Genomic DNA, 20,096 nt, shown 5'->3' with positions numbered 1-20,096 from the left:
TTAACTAACATTACTTTGTCTAGGAACCTTATCTCAAATTCAGAAAAGCAGTTCACCATTATTGTGAATAATCATTTCATGAAGAATCAATGCAGAGAACCCTTTGTATCTGCTAATACTTCAGCTTTGAGAACCTGTTTTTGTATCTGCGAATGCTTCAGCCTGGAGAATAGTTTTGGAAGCTAGAGTTATAGCCCTATTCTACCCTATTTGTGGTATATTTGTGGTATATTAGTTTAATGTTTGGTGTTGATAAAATGTGAGACAATACTGATAAGTCTCTCCACATTTGGCTGATAGGATATGGTGTGAGGTCCCAACTAGGTCTGGTACTTTTATTTATGCAAACCTCAATTGTCATATCAGGAAATTTCTCTGTTCTAGATAGTTTCCTCTATACTCTAGCTTGGTGAGAAATTAGGGACGCATGATCAGAAACAATATTCTGAAATGGTTCTGTAGCCCATTAGTGATGGATTACTGTTGTGTGCATTCACTTGAATGTAATGAAAGTGATTTGTTAGTAAGTAAAAAGCTTGCTTTGAGATGATACTGTATCAGTACAAACTGACAACTAAAGTCCTTCAACCATGATTGGGGGTATGGTTTATGTAAAATGATCTACACAGTAATAGCTCCTGTCTGCATATAAATCCTAATGTATATACTGCTAGTAGAAAAGATAATTTAAAACATTTTTTTGTATCATGTGTCCTCAATATGCATACATTAGAGGTGACTGTACAGTTAAAGGGATGCTAAACCCAAATTTTGTCTTTCATGATTAAGATATAACATGCAATTTTAAGCAACTTTTTTTATTTACTCCTATTATCAATTTTTCTTATTTCTCTTGCTATCTTTATTTGAAAGAGAATGTAAGATTAGTAGCCGACCCATTTTTGGCTTAGCACCTGGGTAGCGCTTGCTGATTGGTGACTACATTTTACCACCAATCAGCAAGTGCTACCCAGGTGCTAAACAAAAAATGGGCCGGCTCTTAAGCTTACATTTCTGCTTTTTCAATGAAATATAGTAAGAGAATGAAGAAAAATTGGTAATAGGAGTAAATTAGAAAGTTGCGTAAAATTGCGTGCACTATCTGAATCTTAAAAGAAAAAAAATGTGGGTTTAGTATCCCTTTAAAGGGACAGTATACACTCATTTTCATATAACTGCATGTAATAGACACTACTATAAAGAATAAGATGCACAGATACTGATATAAAAAACCCCATTATAAAACTGTTTAAAAACTTACTTAGAAGCTGTCAGTTTGGCTCTGTTGAAAAGGCAGCTGGAAAGCCCACTGCAAGTGGCAAATAAGACACTCCCCCCCCCTCCCCCTTCTTTTGCATATGAAGAGAAGAGACCCTTTACACAAACAGGAGCAAGCTGGAGAAGGTAGCTGACAGTATTCTCATAAAACTTTGGGGCTTGGTTAGGAGTCTGAAAATCAGAGCAATGTTATTTAAAAATAAGCAAAACTATACATTAATTTAAAAAAAAAAACTTTATGGGCTATATAAATAGATCATCTACAAAACATTTATGAAAAGAAAAAATGAGTGTATAATGTCCCTTTAAGTAAGTGATTGGATTATGAGTTGTTTGATCTGTTTGTGTAACTGGCATAACACCAGAGTAGTCAGCTGAATTCAAAGTGTACCTCTTCTTATCTTTCAAAGGTCAAGAGCAGAACAAACAGAAGAAGCTGACCAACAGATTAGGACCCCTTCTAAAATCAAAACCAAAGGAAAAGGTTTGTGATGCTCACTGTGCAACTAAATAAGCCCACTATGCCATTTGCAAGAGTGTTTAAGCTTTATTTTTTGTGATTGTGTGAACACTATTGACAGGTCTATAATCGGAAACAATATATTTTATTGAAGTAGGTAAAAAGTACTCATCTGTTTGACATACACAGTGTGGCGAGCTGTGTACACAAATGCAGTGTATGTAGAGAATATATATATATATATATATATACATGACTTGGTGTGTGGTAATAATGTGCGGGGAATAGTGCATTAAGTGTAAACAAAGAAGGTGTGTGTCAACGTGTGCAGTGTATGTATGAGGAAGAGTGTAAATAAGGTAGAAATTAGGAATGGGCTTAAAGGGACATGAAATCCCAAAAATGTATTTTATGATTTAGACATAACATACAATTTTAAACAACTTTCCAATTTACTTCAATTATTTAATTTGCTTCCTTCTCTTGTTTTCCTTTGATGAAAGGTTTATCTAGGAAAGCTCTGGAGCAGCAAAGAACCTAGGTTCTAGCTGCTGATTGGTGGCTGCATATACAGTATATACCGATTGTCATTGGCTCACCCCATGTGTTCAGTTAGAAACCAGTAGTGCATTGCTGCTCCTTCAACAAATGATACCAAGAGAATGAAGCAAATGTGAAAATAGAAGTAAACTGGAAAGTTGTTTAAAATTGTACGCTCTACCTAAATCATGATAGAATTTTTTTCGGTTTCATGTCCCTTTAAGTGAAACATACAGGGCTAGATTACAAGTGGAGCGATACTTGCGCTCCACTTAATACCAGCACATGCAAATGTGCGCTGGTATTACAAGTTAGCCACTATGTGAATGCAACCTTGCGTTTGCATAGCATGGAAGTGGAAGCATTGCCCTCACAAGAGCGTGCTTCTATAGACTCCAATGGGAGCCTCATTCTTATGAGAACCTAGCGCAGCAAAGGGGGTAAGTCGTGCAGCTATGGGCAGCAAATGTTAAATATATATGTATATTCTTTTATGCAAATATATTTATGTGTTTATATGTGTATATACACATATTAACACATAAATATATATGTATATACACATAGTAGCACATAAATATATATGTATATACACATAGTAACACATAAATATATATGTATATACACATAGTAACACATAAATATATATGTATATAAGCATAGTAACACATAAATATATATGTATATACACATAGTAACACATAAATATATGTGTATATACACATAGTAACACATAAATATATGTGTATACACACATAGTAACACATAAATATATATGTATATACGCATAGTAACACATAAATATATATGTATATACGCATAGTAACACATAAATATATATAATAAATATATATGTATATACACATAGTAACACATAAATATATATGTATATACACATAGTAACACATAAATATATATGTATATACACATAGTAACACATAAATATATATGTATATACACATAGTAACACATACATATATATGTATATACACATAGTAACACATAAATATATATGTATATACACATAGTAACACATAAATATATATGTATATACACATAGTAACACATAAATATATATGTATGTATACATATACATATATATTTACAAGGAACACACAGTTGCCGTAAACCGCAATGTAGACACACTTTTCACCTGACACTTTTAACCCCTAAAATTGCTTTGTGCCATTAATTTTTATTGGGAAAAAAAGCAAAAAACTTTTTTTTAATAAAAAACTAAAAGCCAATTGGGGGACATTTAGAAAATTAACCAGAGATCTGATCTCTGGTTAATTTTCAGAGTGCTAATTGCTACTGCTAGGTCGCGGTAGCAATAACCAACCGCGCGCCTGTAAACGGGTGAATTTGCTTATTTACGGGCGTGTGATAAATTAGCGCTACCCTTGTAATCTAGACCAGAAATGGTATTGATTTTCTTTCTAGGTGGTAAGCGTCTACAAAATCCTTACTCTTGGGAATTCACTTCCTGGCCACCAGGAGGAGGCAAAGACAACCCACAACAAAGCTTTAAGTATCTCTCCCACTTCCCTCTCTCTTCTAGTAGTTTTTTGCCTCCTCATCAAGGAGCAGGCAAGGATAGAGGTGTTCCAATTTCTCCAACATTGGTGTGTCCGGTCCACGGCTTCATCCTTACTTGTGGGATATTCTCTTCCCCTACAGGAAATGGCAAAGAGAGCACCCAGCAAGAGCTGTCCATATAGCTCCCCCTCTGGCTCCGCCCCCCAGTCATTCTCTTTGCCGCTCTGAACAAGTAGCATCTCCACGGGGATGGTAAAGAGTATGTGGTGTTAGTTGTAGTTTTTTATTCTTCTATCAAGAGTTTGTTATTTTAAAATAGTGCCGGTTTGTACTATTTACTCTAAAACAGAAAAGGATGAAGAGTTCTGTTTAAAGAGGAGTATGATTTTAGCAGCAGTAACTAAAATCAATTGCTGTTCCCACGCAGGACTGTTGAGCCCAGAGAACTTCAGTTGGGGGGAACAGTTTGCAGACTTTTCTGCTCAAGGTATGATCAGTCATATTTCTAACAAGACATGTTAATGGTAGAAGACTGTCAGTTTTCCCTTAAGGGGTAAGTAAGCCATTTTTCTTAGACTCATAACAGATTAAGGCTTACAAATGGGCTATACACTGGTTGACACTATGGTGGGCTAAATAGATTGTTTTATTTCATATTCTAATGGCATTTAGAGTGTTTTGTGCACTTAAAAGCACTTTTGGGAACGTTTTTTATCGCCTGGCATTGAGTTAGACGGCTATTTCAGTCAGGAAGGCCCCTTCACTCTGGTATGCAGAGGAAGGAGGCCCCGTTTTCGCGCCTCAATTGCGCAGTTTACTTCCATGGCAGTGCATGCAGCTTCATGTGAGGGGTCCTGTGGCATACTAAAACGGACTCTGGAAGGTTTATTTCATTGCTGAATAACTCTCAGGGAAGGTAAAAAGCTGCAGCAAGGCTGTGGCTGTGATTGTAGTGTACTAAAATTGTCTAATTGAACAAATAGCTCCGGTTTGCTAATTTTAAGGGTTAAAGTCTTGAAACTTGGTGTGCAATACTTTCAGGGCATTAGGACTCTGGAGTGAAAATTTTGTAAAAATCGGACATTGCCTTCATTGTTTTTCAATATATCAGAAATAAAGTGTGCCTGTTTATTATTTAAAGGGACAGTAACGCTTTTCTTTAAAAACGCTTTTATTGCATTATTAGCCTGCCAAATTCTGTCTAACATGTCTATACCTTCAGATGGCTTATGTTCTGTGTGTATGAAAGCCAAGGTGGTTCCCCCAATTAATGTTTGTGCAAATTGTGTCATAGCATCCAAACAAAGTATGGACAGTACTGCCACATTGAATAAAATTGCCCAAGATGATTCTTCTAATGAAGGTAGTGGGGATAGTTCCTCATCCTCTCCTTCTGTGTCAACAACAGTTTTGCCCGTGCAGGCGATACCTAGTACATCTAGCACGCCAATGCTTGTTACTATGCAACAGTTAACAGCAGTAATGGATAATTCTATAGCAAATCTGTTATCCAAACTGCCATCCTACCCTAGAAAGCGTAACAGCTCAGTTTTAAATACAGAAGATGAGCAGGTTGGCGCTGAGGACAATTTATCAGTTATACCCTCACATCAATCTGAATTGGCAGTGAGGGAGGGCCTGTCTGAGGGGGAAATTTCTGATTCAGGAAAAGTTTCTCAGCAGGCAGACACTGATGTCATAACATTTAAATTTAAGTTAGAACATCTCCGCGCCCTGCTTAAGGAGGTCCTAACTACTCTTGATGACTGTGATTCTTTGTTTATTCCAGAGAAATTGTGCAAGATGGACAAATTCTTAGAGGTCCCAGTGCACGCTGATGCCTTTCCGATACCCAAGCGGGTGGCGGATATAGTGACTAAGGAGTGGGAAAAGCCAGGTATACCTTTTGTTCCACCTCCTATATTCAAGAAAATGTTCCCGATTGTTGACCCCAGAAGGGACGCATGGCAAACGGTTCCTAAGGTTGAGGGGGCAGTGTCAACGTTAGCTAAGCGCACAACTATTCCTATTGAGGACAGTTGCGCTTTTAAAGATCCTATGGATAAAAAATTGGAAGGATTGCTAAAAAAGATATTTGTTCAGGAAGGTTTCCTGCTTCAACCAGTCTCGTGCATTATTCCTGTCACCACGGCAGCATATTTCTTTAATGTAATTAGCAAGAGTCCATGAGCTAGTGACGTATGGGATATACATTCCTACCAGGAGGGGCAAAGTTTCCCAAACCTCAAAATGCCTATAAATACACCCCTCACCACACCCACAAATCAGTTTTACAAACTTTGCCTCCCATGGAGGTGGTGAAGTAAGTTTGTGCTAGATTCTTCGTTGATATGTGCTTCGCAGCAGGCTGGAGCCCGGTTTTCCTCTCAGTGTGCAGTGAATGTCAGAGGGATGTGAAGAGAGTATTGCCTATTTGAATTCAATGATCTCCTTCTACGGGGTCTATTTCATAGGTTCTCTGTTATCGGTCGTAGAGATTCATCTCTTACCTCCCTTTTCAGATCGACGATATACTCTTATATATACCATTACCTCTACTGATTCTCGTTTCAGTACTGGTTTGGCTTTCTACTACATGTAGATGAGTGTCCTGGGGTAAGTAAGTCTTATTTTTGTGACACTCTAAGCTATGGTTGGGCACTTTTATATAAAGTTCTAAATATATGTATTTAAACATTTATTTGCCTTGATTCAGGATGTTCAACATTCCTTATTTCAGACAGTCAGTTTCATTATTTGGGATAATGCATTTGAATAATCAATTTTTCTTACCTTAAAATTTGACTTTTTTCCTGTGGGCTGTTAGGCTCGCGGGGGCTGAAAATGCTTCATTTTATTGCGTCATTCTTGGCGCGGACTTTATTGGTGCAAAAATTTTCTTTGTCATTTCCGGCGTCATACTTGTCGCCGGAAGTTGCGTCATTTTTTTGACGTTTTTGCGCCAAAAATGTCGGCGTCACCGGATGTGGCGTCATTTTTGGCGCTTAAAGCATTTAGGCGCCAAATAATGTGGGCGTCTTTTTTGGCGCTAAAAAATATGGGCGTCATTATTGTCTCCACATTATTTAAGTCTCTTTGTTTATTTGCTTCTGGTTGCTAGAAGCTTGTTCATTGGCATTTTTTCCCATTCCTGAAATTGTCATTTAAGGAATTTGATCAATTTTGCTTTATATGTTGTTTTTTCTATTACATATTGCAAGATGTCTCAGATTGACCCTGAATTAGAAGATACTTCTGGAAAATTGCTGCCTGATGCTGGATCTACCAAAGTTAAGTGTATTTGTTGTAAACTTGTGGTAACTGTTCCTCCGGCTGTTGTTTGTAATGAATGTCATGACAAACTTGTTAATGCAGATAATATTTCCTTTAGTAATGTTCCATTACCTGTTGCTGTTCCATCAACATCTAATATTCAGGGTGTTCCTGTTAACATAAGAGATTTTGTTTCTAAATCTATTAAGAAGGCTATGTCTGTTATTCCTCCTTCTAGTAAACGTAAAAGGTCTTTTAAAACTTCTCATTTTTCAGATGAATTTTTTAAATGAACATCATCATTCTGATTCTGATAATGATTTTTCTGGTTCAGAGGATTCTGTTTCAGAGGTTGATACTGATAAATCTTCATATTTATTTAAAATTGAATTTATTCGTTCTTTACTTAAAGAAGTCTTAATTGTATTAGAAATAGAGGAATTTGGTCCTCTTGATACTAAATCTGAATACGGTTTTTAAACCTCCTGTAGTTATTCCAGAAGTTTTTCCTGTCCCTGATGCTATTTCTGAAGTAATTTCCAGGGAATGGAATAATTTGGGTAATTCATTTACTCCTTCTAAACGGTTTAAGCAATTATATCCTGTGCCATCTGACAGATTAGAATTTTGGGACAAAATCCCTAAGGTTGATGGGGCTATCTCTACTCTTGCTAAACTCTTGCTAAACATACTACTATTCCTACGGCAGATAGTACTTCCTTTAAGGATCCTGAATCCTTTCTAAGAAAAGCTTACTTATGTTCAGGTAATCTTCTTAGACCTGCTATATCTTTGGCGGATGTTGCTGCAGCTTCAACTTTCTGGTTGGAAGCTTTAGCACAACAAGTAACAGATCATAATACTCATAGCATTGTTAATCTTCTTCAACATGCTAATAACTTTATTTGTGATGCCATCTTTGATATCATTAGGGTTGATGTCAGGTATATGTCTTTAGCTATTTTAGCTAGAAGAGCTTTATGGCTTAAAACTTGGAATGCTGATATGTCTTCTAAGTCAACTTTGCTTTCCCTTTCTTTCCAGGGTAATAAATTGTTTGGTTCACAGTTGGATTCTATTATTTCAACTGTTACTGGGGGGAAAGGAACTTTTTTACCACAGGATAAAAAATCTAAAGGTAAATTTAGGTCTGCTAATCGTTTTCGTTCCTTTCGTCACAATAAGGAACAAAAACCTGATCCTTCCCCTACAGGAGCAGTATCAGTTTGGAAACCATCTCCAGTCTGGAATAAATCCAAGCCTTTTAGAAAGCCAAAGCCAGCTCCCAAGTCCACATGAAGGTGCGGCCCTCATTCCAGCCCAGCTGGTAGGGGGCAGATTACGTTTTTTCAAAGAAATTTGGATCAATTCGATTCACAATCTTTGGATTCAGAATATTGTTTCACAAGGGTACAGAATAGGCTTCAAGATAAGGCCTCCTGCAAGAAGATTTTTTCTTTCCCGTGTCCCAATAAATCCAGTGAAGGCTCAAGCATTTCTGAAATGTGTTTCAGATCTAGAGTTGGCTGGAGTAATTGTGCCAGTTCCAGTTTTGGAACAGGGGCTGGGGTTTTACTCAAATCTCTTCATTGTACCAAAGAAGGAGAATTCCTTCAGACCAGTTCTGGATTTAAAAATATTGAATCGTTATGTAAGGATACCAACATTCAAAATGGTAACTATAAGGACTATTCTGCCTTTTGTTCAGCAAGGGCATTATATGTCCACAATAGATTTACAAGATGCATATCTGCATATTCCGATTCATCCAGATCACTATCAGTTTCTGAGTTTCTCTTTTCTAAACAAGCATTACCAGTTTGTGGCTCTGCCGTTTGGCCTAGCAACAGCTCCAAGGATTTTTACAAAGGTTCTCGGTGCCCTTCTATCTGTAATCAGAGAACAGGGTATTGTGGTATTTCCTTATTTGGACGATATCTTGGTACTTGCTCAGTCTTCACATTTAGCAGAATCTCATACAAATCGACTTGTATCGTTTCTTCGAGAACATGGTTGGAGGATCAATTTACCAAAGAGTTCGTTGATTCCTCAGACAAGGGTAACCTTTTTAGGTTTCCAGATAGATTCAGTGTCCATGACCCTGTCGCTGACGGACAAGAGACGTCTGAAATTGGTTTCAGCTTGTCGAAACCTTCAGTCTCAATCATTCCCTTCGGTAGCCTTATGCATGGAAATTCTAGGTCTTATGACTGCTGCATCAGACGCGATCCCCTTTGCTCGTTTTCACATGCGACCTCTTCAGCTCTGTATGCTGAACCAGTGGTGCAGGGATTATACAAAGATATCACAATTAATATCTTTAAAACCGATTGTACGACACTCTCTGACGTGGTGGACAGACCACCATCGTTTAGTTCAGGGGGCTTCTTTTGTTCTTCCGACCTGGACTGTGATCTCAACAGATGCAAGTCTGACAGGTTGGGGAGCTGTATGGGGGTCTCTGACAGCACAAGGGGTTTGGGAATCTCAGGAGGCGAGATTACCAATCAACATTTTGGAACTCCGTGCGATTTTCAGAGCTCTTCAGTCGTGGCCTCTTCTAAAGAGAGAGTCGTTCATTTGTTTTCAGACAGACAATGTCACAACCGTGGCATATGTCAATCATCAAGGAGGGACTCACAGTCCTCTGGCTATGAAAGAAGTATCTTTGAATACTTGTATGGGCGGAATCCAGCTCCTGTCTAATTTCTGCGGTTCATATCCCAGGTATAGACAATTGGGAAGCGGATTATCTCAGTCGCCAAACATTACATCCGGGCGAATGGTCTCTTCACCCAGAGGTATTTCTTCAGATTGTTCAAATGTGGGGACTTCCAGAAATAGATCTGATGGCTTCTCATCTAAACAAAAAGCTTCCCAGGTATCTGTCCAGATCCAGGGATCCTCAAGCGGAGGCAGTGGATGCATTGTCACTTCCTTGGAAGTATCATCCTGCCTATATCTTTCCGCCTCTAGTTCTTCTTCCAAGAGTGATTTCCAAGATTCTAAAGGAGCGTTCGTTTGTTCTGCTGGTGGCTCCAGCATGGCCTCACAGGTTTTGGTATGCGGATCTTGTCCGGATGGCTACTTGCCAACCGTGGACTCTTCCGTTAAGACCAGACCTTCTATCGCAAGGTCCTTTTTTTCCATCAGGATCTCAAATCCTTAAATTTGAAGGTATGGAGATTGAACGCTTGATTCTCAGTCATAGAGGTTTCTCTGACTCCGTAATTAATACTATGTTACAGGCTCGTAAATCTGTTTCTAGGAAGATATATTATCGAGTCTGGAAGACTTACATTTCTTAGTGTTCTTCTCATCATTTTTCTTGGCATTCTTTTAGAATTCCTAGAATTTTACAGTTTCTTCAGGATGGTTTGGATAAAGGTTTGTCTGCAAGTTCCTTGAAAGGACAAATCTCTGCTCTTTCTGTTCTTTTTCACAGAAAGATTGCTAATCTTCCTGATATTCATTGTTTTGTACAGGCTTTGGTTCGTATAAAACCTGTCATTAAGTCAATTTCTCCTCCTTGAAATTTGAATTTGGTTCTGGGGGCTCTTCAAGCTCCTCCGTTTGAACCTATGCATTCGCTGGATATTAAATTACTTTCTTGGAAAGTTTTGTTTCTTTTGGCCATCTCTTCTGCTAGAAGAGTTTCTGAATTATCTGCTCTTTCTTGTGAGTCTCCTTTTCTGATTTTTCATCAGGATAAGGCGGTGTTGCGAACTTCATTTAAATTTTTACCTAAGGTTGTGAATTCTAACAACATTAGTAGAGAAATTGTGGTTCCTTCTTTTTGTCCTAATCCTAAGAACTCTAAGGAAAGATCGTTGCATTCTTTGGATGTAGTTAGAGCTTTGAAATATTATGTTGAAGCTACTAAAGATTTCCGAAAGACTTCTAGTCTATTTGTTATCTTTTCTGGTTCTAGGAAAGGTCAGAAGGCTTCCGCCATTTCTTTGGCATCTTGGTTAAAGTCTTTGATTCATCATGCTTATGTTGAGTCGGGTAGAACTCCGCCTGAAAGGATTACAGCTCATTCGACTAGGTTAGTCTCTACTTCCTGGGCATTTAGGAATGAAGCTTCGGTTGATCAGATTTGCAAAGCAGCAACTTGGTCTTCTTTGCATACTTTTACTAAATTCTACAATTTTGATGTGTTTTCTTCTTCAGAAGCAGTCTTTGGTAGAAAAGTACTTCAGGCAGCTTTTTCAGTTTGATTCTTCTGCTTATAATTTCAGTTTTTTTCATTATAAGATTTAAACTTTGTTTTGGGGTGTGGATTATTTTTTCAGCGGAATTGGTTGTCTTTATTTTATCCCTCCCTCTCTAGTGACTCTTGCGTGGAAGATCCACATCTTGGGTATTCATTATCCCATACGTCACTAGCTCATGGACTCTTGCTAATTACATGAAAGAAAACATAATTTATGTAAGAACTTACCTGATAAATTCATTTCTTTCATATTAGCAAGAGTCCATGAGGCCCACCCTTTTTGAGGTGGTTATGATTTTTTTGTATAAAGCACAATTATTCCAATTCCTTATTTTTTATGCTTTCACACTTTTTTCTTATCACCCCACTTCTTGGCTATTCGTTAAACTGATTTGTGGGTGTGGTGAGGGGTGTATTTATAGGCATTTTGAGGTTTGGGAAACTTTGCCCCTCCTGGTAGGAATGTATATCCCATATGTCACTAGCTCATGGACTCTTGCTAATATGAAAGAAATGAATTTATCAGGTAAGTTCTTACATAAATTATGTTTTTTGGTTCGAGGAACTAGAAAATTCGCTCCAAAAAGAGACTCCATATGATGAAGTCATGGACAGAATTCACGCACTAAAGTTGGCTAATTTCTTTATTTTGGATGCCGCTTTCCAATTGGCTAACTTAGCGGCGAAAAATTCAGGGTTTGCAATAGTGGCGCGCAGAGCGCTTTGTCTAAAATCCTGGTCGGCGGATGTGTCGTCCAAGAATAAATTGCTTAATATTCCTTTCAAGGGTAAGACCCTTTTCGGGCCGGAATTGAAAGAGATTATTTCAGACATTACTGGTGGAAAGGGACATGCCCTCCCACAGGATAGGCCTTTCAAGGCTAAGAACAAATCTAATTTTCGTTCCTTTCGCAATTTCAGGAACGGACCGAATTCTAACTCTGCGGCCTCCAGACAAGAAGGCAACTCTTCCCAGCCTATGCCAGCATGGAAACCATTGCAAGGCTGGAACAAGGGTAAACAGGCCAAGAAGCCTGCTGCTGCTACCAAGACAGCATGAAGGGGTAGCCCCCGATCCGGGACCGGATCTAGTAGGGGGCAGACTTTCTCTCTGTGCTCAGGCATGGGCAAGAGACGTTCAGGATCCCTGGGCACTAGAAATAGTCTCTCAGGGGTATCTTCTAGAGTTCAAGGAACTTCCTCCAAGGGGAAGGTTCCACATGTCTCGCTTATCTTCAGACCAGATAAAGAGACAGGCATTCTTACATTGCGTAGGAGACCTATTAAAAATGGAAGTGATAAACCCAGTTCCAACAGCGGAACAAGGTCTGGGGTTTTACTCAAACCTGTTTGTAGTTCCAAAAAAAGAGGGAACTTTCAGGCCAATTCTGGATCTAAAAATTCTAAACAAATTCCTCAGAGTTCCATCATTCAAAATGGAAACCATTCGGACAATTTTACCAACAATCCAGGAGGGTCAATATATGACTACCGTGGACTTAAAGGATGCGTACCTGCATATTCCTATCCACAAAGATCATCATCAGTTCCTGAGGTTCGCCTTCATGGACAAACATTACCAGTTCGTGGCTCTTCCGTTCGGTTTGGCCACTGCTCCCAGAATCTTCACAAAGGTGCTAGGATCCCTTCTAGCGGTTCTACGACCGAGGGGCATTGCTGTAGCACCTTACCTAGACGTCATTCTAATCCAAGCGTCGTCACTTTCCAAAGCAAAGGCTCATACAGACATTGTTCTAGCCTTTCTCAGATCTCACGGGTGGAAGGTGAACGTAGAAAAGAGTTCCCTGTCTCCGTCAACAAGAGTTACCTTTTTGGGAACAATAATAGATTCTTTAGAAATGAAGATCTTCCGGACAGAGGTCAGAAAGTCAAAGCTTCTAAACGCTTGTCAAGTTCTTCACTCTATTCTGCAGCCTTCCATAGCTCAGTGCATGGAAGTAGTAGGATTGATGGTTGCAGCAATGGACATAGTTCCTTTTGCTCGAATTCATCTAAGACCATTACAACTGTGCATGCTCAATCAGTGGAATGGGGACTATGCAGACTTGTCTCCCCAGATTCAAGTAGACCAGGTAACCAGGGATTCTCTCCGCTGGTGGTTGTCTCACGATCACCTGTCTCAGGGAATGAGTTTCCGCAGACCAGAATGGGTCATTGTCACGACCGATGCCAGTCTCTTAGGCTGGGGTGCGGTCTGGGACTCTCTGAAAGCTCAAGGTCTATGGTCTCGAGAAGAGTCTCTTCTTCTGATAAACATTTTAGAACTGAGAGCGATATTCAATGCGCTCCTGGCGTGGCCTCACCTAGCAAAGGCCAAATTCATAAGGTTCCAGTCGGACAACATGACGACTGTAGCGTACATCAATCATCAGGGGGGAACAAAGAGTTCCTTAGCGATGAGAGAGGTATCCAAGATCATCAAATGGGCGGAGGATCACTCCTGCCACCTATCTGCCATTCACATCCCAGGAGTGGACAACTGGGAGGCGGATTATTTGAGTCGTCAGACTTTTCATCCGGGGGAGTGGGAACTCCACCCGGAGGTTTTTGCCCAGTTAACTCAACTATGGGGCATTCCAGATATGGATCTGATGACGTCTCGCCAGAACGCAAAGGTTCTTCGATACGGGTCCAGATCCAGGGATCCCAAGCCGACACTGGTGGATGCATTAGTGGCGCCTTGGTCGTTCAACCTAGCTTATGTATTTCCACCGTTCCCTCTCCTTCCCAGGCTTGTAGCCAGGATCAAACAGGAGCAGGCCTCTGTGATTCTAATAGCCCCTGTGTGGCCACGCAGGACTTGGTATGCAGACCTGGTGAATATGTCATCGGCTCCACCATGGAAGCTACCTTTGAGGCAGGATCTTCTAGTACAAGGTCCGTTTGAACATCCAAATCTAGTCTCTCTCCAACTGACTGCTTGGAAATTGAACGCTTGATTCTATCTAAGCGTGGGTTTTCAGATACAGTCATAGATACTCTGGTTCAAGCCAGAAAACCTGTAACTAGGAAGATTTACCATAAGATATGTCAAAAATATATCCGTTGGTGTGAATCCAAGGGATTCCCTTGGAGTAAAATTAAAATTCCTAGGATACTTTCCTTTCTCCAAGAAGGTCTGGATAAAGGTTTGTCAGCTAGTTCCTTAAAAGGACAGATATCTGCTCTGTCTGTTTTGTTACACAAACGTCTGGCAGCAGTGCCAGATGTACAGGCGTTTGTACAGGCGTTAGTTAGAATCAAGCCTGTTTACAGACCCATGACTCCTCCTTGGAGTCTAAATTTAGTTCTTTCAGTTCTTCAGGGGGTTCCGTTTGAACCCATGCATTCCATAGATATTAAGTTACTATCTTGGAAAGTTCTGTTTTTGGTTGCTATTTCTTCTGCTAGAAGAGTTTCTGAATTATCTGCTTTGCAGTGTACTTCTCCCTATCTGGTATTCCATACAGATAAGGTAGTTTTACGTACCAAGCCTGGTTTTCTTCCAAAGGTCGTTTCCAACAGGAATATTAACCAGGAAATTGTTGTTCCTTCTCTGTGTCCGAATCCAGTTTCAAAGAAGGAACGCTTGTTACACAATCTAGATGTGGTCCGTGCTTTAAAGTTCTATTTAGAAGCAACAAAGGATTTCAGACAGACATCATCCTTGTTTGTTGTGTATTCTGGTAAGAGGAGAGGGCAGAAAGCTACTGCTACCTCTCTTTCTTTTTGGCTGAAAAGCATCATCCGATTGGCTTATGAGACTGCCGGACGGCAGCGTCCTGAACGAATTACAGCTCATTCTACTAGAGCTGTGGCTTCCACATGGGCTTTCAAGAACGAGGCTTCTGTTGATCAGATCTGTAAGGCAGCGACTTGGTCTTCTCTGCATACTTTTGCAAAATTTTACAAATTCGATACTTATGCTTCTTCAGAGGCTATTTTTGGGAGAAAGGTTTTGCAAGCCGTGGTGCCTTCCGTTTAGGTAACCTGGTTTGCTCCCTCCCTTCATCCGTGTCCTAAAGCTTTGGTATTGGTTTCCACAAGTAAGGATGAAGCCGTGGACCGGACACACCAATGTTGGAGAAAACAGAATTTATGTTTACCTGATAAATTTCTTTCTCCAACGGTGTGTCCGGTCCACGGCCCGCCCTGGTTTTTAATCAGGTTTGAAAAATGTCTTTCTTTATACACTACAGTCACCGCGGCACCCTATGGTTTCTCCTTTTTCTCCTAACCGTCGGTCGAATGACTGGGGGGCGGAGCCAGAGGGGGAGCTATATGGACAGCTCTTGCTGGGTGCTCTCTTTGCCATTTCCTGTAGGGGAAGAGAATATCCCACAAGTAAGGATGAAGCCGTGGACCGGACACACCGTTGGAGAAAGAAATTTATCAGGTAAACATAAATTCTGTTTTTTTTAAAGAATTACAGAGATTTTAATCTCTGAACTTCCCTCAATGGAAAGTTTCCTAAAGAGAGTGTTTTAGGAGAGTACTGGCTGTGCAAATTACATCTTCCTGTTGAAGTTGTGTGAGAAGCCTGCCACAGCTGTCGCTTGGATAGTTCTTTAGCCTCCTCCTGTTCTGGCTATGAAGAGTACTCCCTCACAAAAAATTTTCTGTTAGTTACACCACAGGGTGGTCTGCCTACTGTCTCCTAGGACCTCCACAGAGGTAAGAAAAGTGAAAGGGGCTGCAGCTGGGTAAGTACACATGTATCTCTCTCAGTCCTCATACTATCTATGGCTACACTTGTGTTTATAGCCTGGTTTAATGGTACAGCACCAATAGTTACTCTTGTTGGGAAGTTCTATTGCTGTACTATCTGTTTAGCACACAGTAGTCAGGCATACTAAATATGACTAATGTATAAGTATGAGGGGGACACTCAGTGTAGTTTGTGACACTTCTGTTATTTTCCCATACTCCTGTCTCTTAATGTTTTTAATTGTGCATACTGGTAATGGAGGTGTTCTCTTAGTGAGCACCTCTCATCGTCCACTCCTGTTAACGCCAGTGAGTGCCGCGCTCCAGACTCCTCAGTTTAGATTGGGACTATATCTGTACAACAGCCATTATGGCAGGCATGGAGAAGGAGGCCGAGTGTGGGACATGGACTGGTCGGTGGTGTGGGAAATGATCTTTACCTTCCTTTCCTAGATAACGGGCTTTACACAAATATGCAGGATCAGTGCGAGAAGGATATGCCACTACTGTGATGTGTTTTCATCGCCGCTATTGAGCGCTTTCTCATGGATGCCGGCAGCGGTAATGGGGTAGGATCTGCTATACCTATGCTGCTAGATTTTTTATTTAATTCCCGCCAGGCAACAGAGTGGATTGCCTGGGTTTTTCCGCCTTATAATTTTTGGCTGTTCACGCTCCCTCTGTTCTTCCTCACTACTATTAACGGCCATTTTATGCTTAAGTCAATGAGGCTCTATGGCTTGCCGGAGGGGTAAGATTATCCTTTTTCACCGGAAGCAAGGGGGGTTATGTTTGAGGTATTATCCACTGTAGTCAGTGTAGGTGTTTTTATTGAGTACTTCAGGGAGTCTGATCGTTACTTTCCTATACTCTGTTTTATTCCTTTGCAAAGGAACAGATGAAAGGTTATTTTATAGGTATTTTATGTGTCAGGGATTTCTAAATCGCAGTATAATAGTATTACTTTGTTGTAGTTCATTTCTGTTCATTTCACCATACCTTCAGTTATTTACATATTGTGCTTAACTGCCTTACACTTTCAGAATTGTATGCACATTCCTCAGTAGTGGTATATTTGTACTACTGTTCTATTTCTATTTATTGCTATGTAATAATGTTCTTAGTGTAGGTAGTTTTCTACAATACTTTGCATATTGTATAAGTGCATGCTTCTGGGAGATACTTATAGTACTTTTCATATTTAGTGCTGTTGTCCCTCCTGGGATACTACAGTATTTTGCTTGTCTTGTATTGTTATTTATTGCTGTGCAATAATATAATTTCCCCTCTTGAGTTATTACTGTACTTTCATATCGTGTACTGTTGATAATTGCTGCGCAATAACATCTTTTTTCTCTATGGGATACTACAGGTTTTTTTTTTTTTTTTTTTGTACTGTTATTATTAATTGCTGTGCAGTACATATTTTCCCCTATGGGATATTACAGTATTTTACATATTTTGTGCTGATGTTATTCATGCTGTGCAATAACATATTTTCTTTCCTATGGCATGGAGAGTCCACGACTTCATTCCAATTACTAGTGGGATATTTAACTCCTGGCCAGCAGGAGGAGGCAAAAAGCACCCCAGCAAAGCTGTTAAGTGTCACGTTTCTTACCCATAATCCCCAGTCATTCCCTTTGCCTTTGTCAATGGAGGATGTGCAAAGATGGTGCCTGAAGATATTTAATCCTTTTCTGGGTACTTTTCCCTGCAAGCAAGGATTTGGGACTGTGTCCATGTCAATTTCTTTAGTAAGAGTAATGGTGGCTATTAGCAGTTAGAAAGCGGCGAGGTTGTCTTCGCTTTTTTTCTAACATTATTGCTACAACTTTATAGAAAGCCAGGGTTGGTTACTCTGTTCTTTCTTTTTCTTTAGGTCCCTGATAGAGAGTAGAGTATCTATCACGCCTAAGAAGCTGTTCCTGCCCTGCTGCTGGATCCACAGGTAAGTGCATTTGCCTTCTAGGTATTGAAGGACATCACTTTTGGAGATTAATTCCTCTAGTAGATCAACATCTGAGACAAGTTTTAACCTTAGATTGGGTTAACAGTTTGGGCAGTTTGGCAGGCACTGGCATGTGAGTCGTTAAGGGGTTAATTGAGGAGGACTTAATAATTATAAAAGGCTGTTCTGAAGGCTTATTAAGGCTTTGCATTATTTTTTTTTATTATGCAGAAGGTTTTTTGTCAGTTTTATATAAAGGATGATATAAGTGCTTACATTTTTGTTTTTGTTCAAGTCGGTCAGAAACGGGTGCTTTAACAGTGGCACAGTTTCTTTTCAGCGTCCGATCAAGTGACGCTCTGCTCTTCCGTTTTAAGCATAGTAGAGTGGAGTGAGTATAGACAGTGAAACGATTACGTCGCAAACTTTGTGCAGGCTCTAGTCGAATCGATGAGGATCTGTTTGGAAATCTCAGCTCGCCGAGCTTGACAGTTAATTCTGACAGCCGATCTGATGCAAGAGAGTCTCCTTCAGTTTCTAGTGAAATCCTGGTGCGGTAAGACTCCTTAGCTAGACTGAGGTATAGAGGTGTCAGAAGTTTTTTTCAAAATAAAAACACTATTTTCTTTTTTGCTGCTAAAACTTGTTTGGCTGATTTATATACCGGACTGGTAATAATATTAAATTTTATATTTAAAAATTTGGGAATCAACTTTAATTGTTCCAGTTCCTGTAGAGGAACAGGGTCAAGGATTCTATTCAAATCTGTTTGTGATTCCCAAAAAGGAGGGATCTTTGCGTCCCATTCTAAACCTAACGTGCCTCAACAAATTTATCAATGTTCCGTCCTTCAAGATGGAAACTGTTCGTTCCATTCTTCCATTGGTTCAGGAAGGTCAGTTTATGACGGCCATAGACCTGAAGGACGCATATATTCATGTTCCCATTCACAGGTATCATCACCAGTTTCTGAGGTTTGCCTTCCTGGAAAAGCACTTACTTCCTTTTGGTCTTGCAACGGCTCCCAGAATATTCACAAAGGTTCTGGGAGCTCTCCTGGCTATGGTCAGATCTCAGGGAATAGCAGTGGCGCCTTATCTGGACGACATCTTAGTTCAGGCATCATCTTCTCAACTAGCAAAATCTCATACAGAGATGTTATCTTTTTTTCGTTCCCACAGATGGAAAGTGAATCTGGAAAAGAGTTCCCTTGTTCCAGCTACAAGGGTGTGTTTGTTAGGGACAATCATAGATTCCCTGTCCATGAAGATTTTTCTGATGGATTTCAGAAAATCCAAACTTCTTGCTTTGTGCCTTTCTCTCCAGTCTATTGTTCGTCCATCAGTGGCTCAATGCATGGAGGTGATTGGGCTGATAGTGGCTTCCATAGACATCTAGACATCGTACCTTTTGCTCGGTTCCATCTGAGACCTCTGCAACTATGCATGCTCAGTCAATAGAACAGAGACCATTCAGATCTATCACAGAGGATAGATCTGGATCCCCTAGAGACTCTCTCTCCTGGTGGATTTCACAGGACCATCTGTCTCGGGGCACTTGCTTTCTCAGACCTTCCTGGGTGATTGTGACCATGGACGCCAGCCTGTTAGGCTGGGGAGCAGTTTAGGGCTCATTAAAAGCTCAGGGCCTGTGGACTCTGGAGGAGTCTTCTCTTCCCATAAACATCTTACAGTTGAGAGCAATATTCAATGCCTTGACAGCTTGGCCTCAATTATCTTTATTCCGGTTTATCAGATTCCAGTCGGACAACATCACCTTGGTGGCTTACATCAACCATCAGGGGGGAACTCAGAGTTCCTTAGCAATGTGGAAGTTGACTCGCATTCTGTAGTGGGCGGAAGCTCACGATTGTCTACCATCCACATTCCAGGAGTGGACAACTGGGAGGCGGATTTTCTGAGCAGACAGACCTTTCATCCCGGAGAGTGGGCTCTCCTTCCGGAGGTGTTCTCAAAGCATAACCCTCAGGTGGGGGGTTCAGGAGTTGGATCTGATTGCGTCTCGTCAAAATACCAAACTTCCAAGGTACGGTTCAAGGTCAAGAGATCCTCAGGCTGCTCTGATAAACGCTCTAGCGGTTCCTTGGATCTTCTCTCTAGCATAACTATTTC

General features: G+C 40.2%; 1 protein-coding gene across 1 annotated transcript in view; it reads left to right on the top strand.

Annotated features, from left to right (window-relative positions):
• KMT2A (lysine methyltransferase 2A) overlaps nucleotides 1-20,096 on the top strand; it is a 555,423-nt gene that overhangs the window by 182,101 nt on the left and 353,226 nt on the right. The window contains exon 8 of the mRNA XM_053691137.1: nucleotides 1,689-1,762. Within this exon, the coding sequence (XP_053547112.1) occupies nucleotides 1,689-1,762 (74 nt within the window). The remainder of the gene's footprint in view (nucleotides 1-1,688; nucleotides 1,763-20,096) is intronic.

The sequence above is a fragment of the Bombina bombina genome, chromosome 8 (assembly GCF_027579735.1).
Source record: "Bombina bombina isolate aBomBom1 chromosome 8, aBomBom1.pri, whole genome shotgun sequence".
Classification (NCBI taxonomy): domain Eukaryota; kingdom Metazoa; phylum Chordata; class Amphibia; order Anura; family Bombinatoridae; genus Bombina; species Bombina bombina.
Note: the sequence above shows the minus strand (reverse complement) of the source record. Positions and strands in the feature narration are given on the sequence as shown.